The sequence below is a fragment of the Rattus norvegicus genome, chromosome 7, assembly GCF_036323735.1.
Source record: "Rattus norvegicus strain BN/NHsdMcwi chromosome 7, GRCr8, whole genome shotgun sequence".
NCBI classification, from domain to species: domain Eukaryota; kingdom Metazoa; phylum Chordata; class Mammalia; order Rodentia; family Muridae; genus Rattus; species Rattus norvegicus.
The window spans coordinates 108,688,173-108,697,771 of NC_086025.1; the positions used below are offsets into that span (position 1 = coordinate 108,688,173).

Consider the following 9,599-nt stretch of genomic DNA (forward strand, 5'->3'; position numbering starts at 1 on the left):
AAGGAGGTGATTGAGTGATGGAGCCAAGACTGTAGGACTTTCAACTGCTTTCCTCGGCTTACAGAAGACCAACTTCTTGTCTTCCACTTGGGTCTGTCTCTGTGACCTGGCACCTCACTCTCTTCTTGGGAGGCTCTCTGGGCACTGGATTAGGCACAACCCAGTAACCTCATTTCACATTAATTATATCATTAAAGGCCCTGACTCGATACTGCCTAATACGCAAAGGCCTAAGACCTTGGAACTTGGCACACACATCTCCAGTAGATTTGTGCTTTGGTGCTGAGCACAGGAGATCCTGTGAAGTGGTTGTTCTTGGCCAAAACTTTTCGCCCTACCGACTTGCAGCTGAAAGGATACCTGAAAAAATTCTTATGCTTTGGGCCACTTTCACAAGTCAAGAGAATTACCTTTGCCCAAGCAGCATGCACTGGCAGAAGTCAGGAAATACCTTGACCTCATGGAAGACCACTGTCCCTGTGGGGACTTCACACAGTATCTGGGTTCCAGCAGGTCCTCCTGCCTGCATCTCTGATTCCACCACCACCACCCAGTCCTTAGCAAGTGCAGCTGTGTCTACTCTTAAAACACTGTAGACTCACCAGCTCGTATGTGCCAGCTCCACTGTGAAAGGCTTCAAACAAAACACCGAGATGTCTGACTGACTATCCATCATCTATTTATCTATCTATCTATCTATCATTTTATCTATATTTCTATCTATCATCTATCAATATCATATATCATATCTATCATCTATGTATCTTTTGCCCCCCAAAAACCCATATGTGTGTGAAAATGTTTTTGTGGGTCATATCAAAATAATGGATCCATAAGGAGAAGATTACTTCTGGCTTTACTCTGAGACCCTTTGAAGGCTGTGGCCACCTGGAGTGACCGTTGGAAAGAATGGGGAAGACCACTCAGGAGAGACTACCTATTGCCCTGAAGATACTCCTAATCTCTTCCCTGGCCTTGCATGTACCTGATGCTGGAGGTCTTCAGCTGTAAACTGTGTACAGTTGTGTTGAATGATGACAGTGTGACCTCCTCCCCACAAAAAATTCTGCTGGCAGAGAAGCATGACCTTGGGTGTCAGGACAGAGGTAGGCTGGTGGACTGACTAGGGCCCCAGATGTAAAGTGACTAGCTCACAGGCCGGATAGTGAGGACGAGTCTAGGGTTGGGCATCAAAACAAAGCGATAGGCCATCTGCACATCCTCTTGCCTCAGTGTCTCGACTTGGAAGATTTTCAGCATCTGGAACACAAAGGGGGGGTCCTTATGGCCTCCTCAGCAGGGCAGAGCACTGGCCCATCTACTGCTAAATTGTTTAGTGCAGCCACCATGCTGAAACTAGGACATCCTTTGGAGGCCTGAGGGTCCAGTCCTGCTCTAGAGAATTCACCAAACACACGAAGCCCAAATAGAAGCCTGAAGGCCTATGCTTTTGTTCCAAATACTGCCCATCAGCACCCTAAATCGCACAGGCACATCCCCACCCATAAGTGCTCACATGGTGAAGCAGGAGCAACACCTCCACCTCTGCCAGGCGCCGCCCCAGGCACTGGCGCACCCCAAAGCCGAAGGCCAGATGCTGGAAACTCCTTTTCCTCTCCAGCCAGCGCTGAGGCATGTAGCGCTCAGGTCTTGGGAACACTGCAGGGTTTCGGCCCATGGAGTACAGATAAATTATGACCAACGTCTGTGTGCAGATTCCAAGGGTAAGTTCAGCTGCTTTTTGAGGAGATAGAGGGAAGGGCAATTGGTGAGGGCATGAAGATCACTCACCCCAGCAGGGACATGATAGTTCTGAAGCACCAGGTCTGAGTCTACGATTCTCTCCAAAGAGCTACCAATGGGGTAGAGCCTGGAGATGAGGGAGCAACAACAGAGGCCTCAGAAATGAGGGCTTCTCCTGCCCACATCTGCACCTTCCTCCCTCAGATACTTGAAGGGTGTGGCTCCCAGCTCTGTGGAGCTCAGCCAACCTCCAGAGGAACAACAGCTCCCAACCACAGGAAGGAGAGTAGAGAACATGGCCGTCCTCTGCCCCTGAAAAGATTGAATACTGGACAGGAGGGAAGGAAGGGCAGTCAGCACCTACCTCAAGGTCTCTTTAAGGGCAGCCCGCAGCAAGGGCAAGTCTGACATGGCCTTCTGGGGATTAGCAGCGATGCTGGCCTCAGCTGCCAGGCTCTCCTGCCGCAGGGCCTGCTGAACATCTGGGTTCCGAGCCAGCTCAAAAAGGGTCATTACCAAGGAGATTGCTGTCTGCAGGAGCCAGAGAGCAATCTCAGACAGCCTCCCAAAGGGCATCACTACTACAAAGATGCCCTCCCCTGAGGAAAGTGCATGGACATAGCAAAGTGGGACTCTGACCCACTCTAATATTCACCTGAACTCCTTGCCCTACATCCTGAGGGAAAAAAATCCCTCACATGGTATTCCCCACCAACACCTCAGCAACTTCAGAGTTTTGCTGATTTAGACCTGATCTGGTGCCCATTGAGAGGGACTTGGCCTTCCACATGCCCCTTGGAATTGTCCTTATGGTCCATATCTCTAATTGGTCACAACATTTCACATTGACCCCTCCTGACCTCTGTAAGCCCTGAGCCTCTAGATCCACTAAACAGTCTCTGAGAGCTCTCTCTCTCTCTCTCTCTCTCTCTCTCTCTCTCTCTCTCTCTCTCTCTCTCTCTCTCATTCTCCTCTGAAGTCACCATTAGGTTTCTATGCTGTACACTGAACATATCAACCTGGGTTTATGCTGCCTGATTGGCATTGGACATGGTAAATGGCCCTTCCTTATGGGGCCCAGATTCTTGTTGGCCTCATCTGGCCGTGTGTCCCTGCTTCACGTAGCTTGCTGCCCTGGAGTGTAGGCATACAATTCTCACTTGTCAGACTCCCTTTCATGGGCTCTCTGTTCCCTTTTTGCACTGTTCCCATGCCTCTGGCTTCTCAGTTCCAAGGCCTTAGGCTGGTCTTCATCCTCTCTCAAGTACTACTCCATGGTAGGAGCACAGTCGCTTCTGTCCTTATTCTTTCTTCTCTAGAACTTGAGGCCTCTGTTCCTAATCAAAAAGCTTAGCACAGCCTAGACCCAAGGACAGGCAGGAAAACTGACCTGGGCCCACATTCCTTACTAAATTGCACAGCCATATTCTCCCTTCTGCTACAGTGGGTAATCTGAGTGCTTATCACTCCTTTGGCTTTGTCTTTCCTTTCATCGGCCTCGAGTACACACTGACCTGGAGGCCTGCTCTACAGTCCAATAGAGAGGACCCTGAGCCTTCCTGGCCCACAGCATGCTCATGCATTGGGCGACATGAGGGGTAAGCTGCTGCCTGTCTAACCTAACTTGTGCCTGGACCTTGGATATGCAGGCCTTGTCTACGCACTATCTAGTCAGGTCACCCCTTTTCTTTTGCTCAGACATTTTACTAGCATCACAGCAAACAAACACAATAGAGGAATCGTATTAGATGGCCCTGGGGAGGGAGGAACTGTGAGTGACTGTGCTTTGGGGAACACTCTGGGGTGTCATTGTAGGATTCATGCACCCTGGGATCCTGACCGTGTCAACACTTCCAGCAATAAGTTCCATTGAGTTGGCATGGATGGCATCCATTGACAGAGTACTCTGTGCTACCATCTCGGATATGACACTCCAGGACTGTTGGCGACCCTCTGCCAGTTCGCGATACACATTCTTGATACATTTTGTGACTGCGGAAGAGGAAACATGGAGTCATAATCCTGGGATAAACCTCTGCTTCATCCCCCAGATGTTGTATCCCCAGAACCTCAGTCTTCCTGGTGCTGTTCTACCATTGCTGGGTTAGGCAATCCTAAAGTCACAGTGGAACCACACAAAGAGTTCCTGACTCCCTTTGTCTCTAATTCCTCCAAGAGCAGCCACAGCTCTTGAAGTAAGTGAATGGGGTATCAGGGGACCATCGTCCACTGCCTGTGGCCGAGCTCAAGGCAGGGGTCCTTACCATACTCAGAGATGATATCCCAGGACTCAAAGTGTCCTTTCCACACCTGGGTGCTTGTCCAACGAGTCAAGTTCTTGGGTAAGAACATGAGCTGTGTGGTGGACTTGAACATTGAGTGCAGAGCATGAATGAACTTCAGGCTCTCAGGTTTCAGGTCATGGCCTGTGAGGCCCAGTCGCTCTCCGGAAATAACAAAATGGCTGGCTGCAGAGAGAATATTATCAATGAACCAAGGCAGTCATTGCTCTCAATATTTTTCCTCCTTCCTGGCCTCTGCCGTCCCTGCCTCCCTCAAGCTGGACCCTTCCCCACACATGCCTTCCATGGTATAGTTGAACACATTGGACTGAATGTCCATAGACATGCTTCCATGAACATTCTCCAGCATTCTCTTCTTCAGGTTTTCCACAAAGTCCCTTGCTACCACATCCACAAAGGGGACAAAAGATTGAACGGCTTTTGGTGACAGCATATTTGGATTCAGCTGCAGTCGGTTGAAGCGCCAGTCTGCCCCATTTCTGTAGAACAGAAAGCAGAGCTACAGACACTACAATGGGTAGACCTGGCCCCAAGCCTATGTCCATCTCCTTGACTCTCAAAGAAATCCAGGAAAAGAAGTGTTGGGCTCAGAGGCAGACTCTGCAGGTCCTTTCTTCCAAAGCAGCCTCCCTGTGTTGGGGCAGAGGTCACTAAGTCTGAAGTTGATTAGCACATCCATATCCAGGGAGAAAAGAGACTCTGCTGTCGAGCTCTGCCTACCTGGCCTACACTACCACCCCACAGAAGAGAAGCTTAAGTGAGTTCACTGACCCTGCCATGCTGTAGTGTGTGGTCTCTGAGACGTCAGCTCTGCCTAACTCAGCTAAGGGATCCCATCTTCCCTGGGGCACAAGCCTCCGCAGAGGACCACTAAGAACATCCACAAACTGAGGTCCAGGCTACAGGGCTACCATGGAGATTCTCCAGTTAACAGTGGGCAGGTGTTTGCACACTGAACCCCACAAGCAGAAAGCATGTACGTTTGTGTGCTAAAGCCTGCAACCATTTACAGTGACCATATGTACATTTGTGTGTGCAGCCACACGTGACCTCAAAAATATGTGTGAACATCCTAGTACTCTGAGCAGCCATACATATTCCTTTAGAGAGTCAAGTTCTATATCTGGACACGTCACAGGGTCACGCTTTCAAAAAAATACAAGTCAAGTACCCCAAGTATACAACATATATGACACATGCACATTCGTGTCCCCAGTGCCTCTTGAGCATTTCCATGCTTCCAGGTGATTTCAGACAAGGTTCCAAGGTCCTCATCTCTCTAGCCATTACTGAGAAAACACTGCTCTTTATGTGGTCTCGGGTAGCTGTCCATCACCTCCTTTTTCATTCTCAGCAGGAAGGACACCTTTGCAGTTCACACAGACTAAGCCAATAGGAGCCCCTCTCTCACCACCTTATTTAATGTTTGATTGTGAGCCCACAAGAGCTGCCAACTCCCTCTCTCCACCCCTTCGTCCCCAGGACCGTCTAGCCCAAATCTCTGTGAGTAAAGCATCCCCTAGGGAAACAAATCCATGTTGTTGGATATCAGGCTATGGAGGAAGCTGGCTGTGACCTTCATCCAGGGGTCTTTTACCCCCACCTTCCTGGAGCAGTGTTTTGACCTAAGGGAAGGAGACTGGGAAAGGGATGTTGAGAGCAAGTGCTGTTTGGCCATCTCCCTCCTCCCCAGACCCCTCAAAACCTCATGACATACTACAAATTTATGCTTGTCAGAGACTGGTCTTCATATCCACCCCAGCCAGTTCTGCATCCTGTGTTCAGGACTCCAATCTCACCTCCCTCCTCATTCCCAATGTCCACTCACAGCAAGAACACACCACGTCTCAGGCCACGGAGTTCTCTGTGGGCCACCCACGACTCCAGCGTCATCCGACGCGGGAGGATACTCTCCACCTGGTGCAGCTTCTCAGCGTCCTCAGGCAGCATCACAGACACAATCTGTGCTCCCCCTGCACTGTGCCTGTGGTGAAGCACACAGCCCTGCTGTAAGTGGAGTGTCCTCCACCTGAGCTCGCTGCACAGCCAGCCCTGTCAGTGTGCTCTCTCATCTCATCCTCTCCTAGCCCTTGCTTCCCCCACAGGAGGACTCTCCCAGTGTCTGCACTCCACTTCAGCACTCTGTCCTCTCAGCAGTGAGAAGTGCCTTTCTCTGTCCCTGTGGAGAGCCCACGAGTCAGTCCCAGAACCTCCTGTTCTCCCTCCCTGTCTTCCTAAAGAAGGAATGCCTGGTGCCTACAGGAGAATGCAGCACCTCGTACCCTGCAGAGCCTGGGCAAACGGAGGACAGCAAGCTATGTCTGTGCTTGGCTATGGGGAAGGAAAGCCCTTACCTGAAAATGGGCCCTAGTTCCTGGAAGGCCTGGTGCATCTCCAGGTGTAGGTTCTCTTGGCCCTGCTCCCTCAGGATCTGTATCATCTTCAGCCACTTGTTCCTGGAGTATTGTGGTATGGCTTCAAAGGGCTTCAGTGTCTTGGGGGCCTGTGTTGCCGTACTGCCCAGTGCCCTCGTCCTGTGCAGGCACTGCCAGGGTCTTGCCCACACATCTGCTGTCACCCTGAGAGCCATTGCCATCCTCCTCTCTTCCTGTGTTTAGTCCGTGGCCTTTTATCTTGTCTTGAAGACATGAATCGCTGACTGACAATGCCACTGCAGGATGTGTCCCTGGACTTGCCCTAGAAATGTATTCTGAACTGATGGTTCTTCTGGAGGTAGAGGCTTTCTCCCTTGTCCTACCTCTGCAATGCCTGCTGGTGGGTGGGAGGGTGCAGACTCTACTTTAACACTCAAAAATAGTCCAATTGTGGTCAGAGCCTTCTTTTTCCTCCTCCAGGGTGAGAGCCGTCAGGTGCTCTTATTTTCCCTTTGTGGAACCTTGAATGATCATCCTAGTTTAAAATTCCCTAGCCAGATTTAGGGAGTGGGTCTTTACTCACTGTCCTGATTCACGGTTAAGTGTTCGCTTTTAGAATTTCTCTTTTCTTTTCAAATTGAGAAATAACAATGAACTCCATTTGTCCTAGGGTAATGGGATGCATAGTTGTTTGAGTATGAGAACCAGATTTCAGATCTCTCAGAACCCTGTGAAAGCTAGGCACATTAGTGTGGGAGTCTAATCCCAGCACCATGGGAGCTGAGAGTGACAGATACCAGAGATTGTTGGACAGCCAATCTATAGTCAAATGTACAAGTGTACACACATACACGAATGTGTGCACATGCATGCACACATGGATGCAAACGTGCATGTACATATGTGCATACATGTATATTTGCAAACACATTTCTGATCTTCTGATGTTTCTAATAAAGAAGAGATTTTTGTTGTTGTTCTTGCCAGACGAGGACTTTCTGTGTGACCCTGGCTGTTCTGGGACTTGCTTTGTGGACCTGGCTGCTTGCTATGTTTTACAGCTGCTTGCTGCAAGACTCCATTAGATCACAGATGGTGTAGCTACCCTGCTCCCAGACTGATTAAGCTATGCCCCTGAGGCAAACGGGTTCCTCAAAAATTTTAGGAGCTGACCCTTAAATGTAAATCAGAACAGTTAAAAAACCCACTCTTCTTATCTGGCTAGTGATTTTTAATCAGGATGAGTCATTCAAGGCTCCACAATAAGAGTAAATATGTAGACAGGCGAAGGTCGGCGAGACGGTTCCGTGCTCGCTTCGGCCCGCGTGGTCGGGCTGGGATGGAGTCCTCCTCGTCCTCGTCGGGCTCGGCTTTGGGCACCATGGACACTCAGCGGCAGCATTTCATCAAGATGGAGACCCAGAAGCCGCGCTTCCAGCAGCTGGTGCACCAGATGATGGAACTTTGCTGGGAGAAGGGCATAGATAAGCCTGGCCTAAGTTGGACAGTCAGGCTGAGGGCTATTTTGTGAACTGCGTTGAATGTTTCATTGGTACAAGCCAGTTCATCTTAAATAGACTGGAGCAGACCCAGAAGTCCAAATGTGTCTTCTCAGAAAGCCTTTCTGACTGATCTCAGCATTACCTCTTTGGAAAAGTAATTCAAGGAGAGAAGAGCTGCTACTGAGGTGGTTAAAGAAATGGTTATGGGGGGATTAACTCCCAATTCTCTTCATCATCTTGAGACAGATTGTCACCTGAGAATGAACAAAGACCAAGTTATATGTATGGGAGTTGAGAGTCACGTGTATTTGGTTGTGTTTTTTAAGCCAACCCTGTGGTAATAATTTAGATAAATGGGATTAGGGGACACGTATTGCTGTGTATGGGACAGCACTTTCTCAAGGTCCCTTAACTACTTTGTATAATGTGGATAGTGGAACTGCTTTCTAGAATTGGATAGTGGGACCACTTCGGGTGAATCTCGATTTGTATGGGTTTATTTCTGAATTTTTTAGGGAGATCTTTGTGTCAGAAAAATTGGCAGTGGGCAAATACCCTGGCACTAATGAACTGTGAGCTTTCGTTCAAGTTTGACTTAGAGCTGAAAAAAAGTCCTATGGAGGATTCGTATAGACCACCTTCTTAGGTTGTCCTGCTGCCCTATACTGTGACTTACTTAAAGATCAAATTGAAAATACGGTCTCAAGGTAGAACAGGAAGTGTGAGAATCCAAAGGGCTTTAGTCATAAAGGAACCTAGCTCATGAACATTATTATTCTTACTACCAGACAGTCACAGGAAGAGTTAACTTACTTCATATATCAGGATAGAAAACATTCACAGATGAGCCTGAAGAAATAGCGATTAAGGCCAGTTTAAAACTAACAGCAGATTCAGGTGGAGGTGCAAACCTGATGTTAGTCATAAATCCATTAACTGCATTCTTTTGGTCAGGGAAATAAAAGCTCAAAAGATAAAAAAAAAAAATTAAATATGTGCATGTGAGGACTCTCACCCTGGGGAGGAGAAAGAACGTTGCTACTGTGGAAGAGCATTCAGCTCCAGTAAAAGACGGGAGTCGTGTAAGCCCTGACCCTCTCCCTCAGAGCTGCAAGATCAATCTGTCGTCTTGTCCAGTATCTGGGTCCTTGGCAGAGTTCATCAGTGCTATTTCCCATTTCCACTCTGAAACCTTTAGAAGTCAGGCCTTTCTTTTGCTCAGGGGGTGTCTCTGAAGGTTCCCTTTCAGACTCCCCCCTTCAGTCCCAACTCCTGCATGTCACAGCTGCCTCTCTTATCCTACTTTAAGATTCTGATGGAGCCATTCTCCAGACTTGTGAAGGAAAGCCTCAATTTCCCCTTCAGCTCCAGTGACATCAGCTCTTGTCTTCTGACCTGACTCTGTCGCTTCCCCAACCTCCCCACTTAAAGCCACAACCATAGCCACTCTGGTGTCTGGGTTTTCTCTACTAAAACAAGAAGTGACTCTTTATGGCCTGCTTGCAAGACGAGATACATTTAGAACCCATCAGAGAATCACAAACAAGTGGGAGGTGCTAGCTTCCTGACGTCCCTAGCTAGCGCCCGCTGTCTGCCTGGGTAGCTGCTCGCAGTTCATCTTAGCACTGAAGAGTTGCAGGCCAAGAAGGGAGGGAGGGAATCTTCAGCCCCAGAGG

General features: G+C 48.9%; 1 protein-coding gene and 1 pseudogene across 1 annotated transcript; one reads left to right on the forward strand and one right to left on the reverse strand.

The window, feature by feature from the left end:
* Positions 1–1,146: 1,146 nt before the first annotated feature.
* Positions 1,147–6,636, reverse strand: Cyp11b3 (cytochrome P450, family 11, subfamily b, polypeptide 3). Its single transcript, NM_181824.1, is given in 9 exon segments — positions 1,147–1,260; positions 1,517–1,705; positions 1,792–1,870; positions 2,108–2,274; positions 3,584–3,735; positions 4,008–4,211; positions 4,326–4,525; positions 5,875–6,030; positions 6,401–6,636. Coding segments are annotated over 9 exon segments (1,497 nt in total).
* A 1,124-nt stretch (positions 6,637–7,760) lies between these two features.
* Positions 7,761–8,123, forward strand: Timm8a1-ps2 (translocase of inner mitochondrial membrane 8A1, pseudogene 2; annotated as a pseudogene).
* The last annotated feature ends 1,476 nt before the right edge of the window (positions 8,124–9,599 follow it).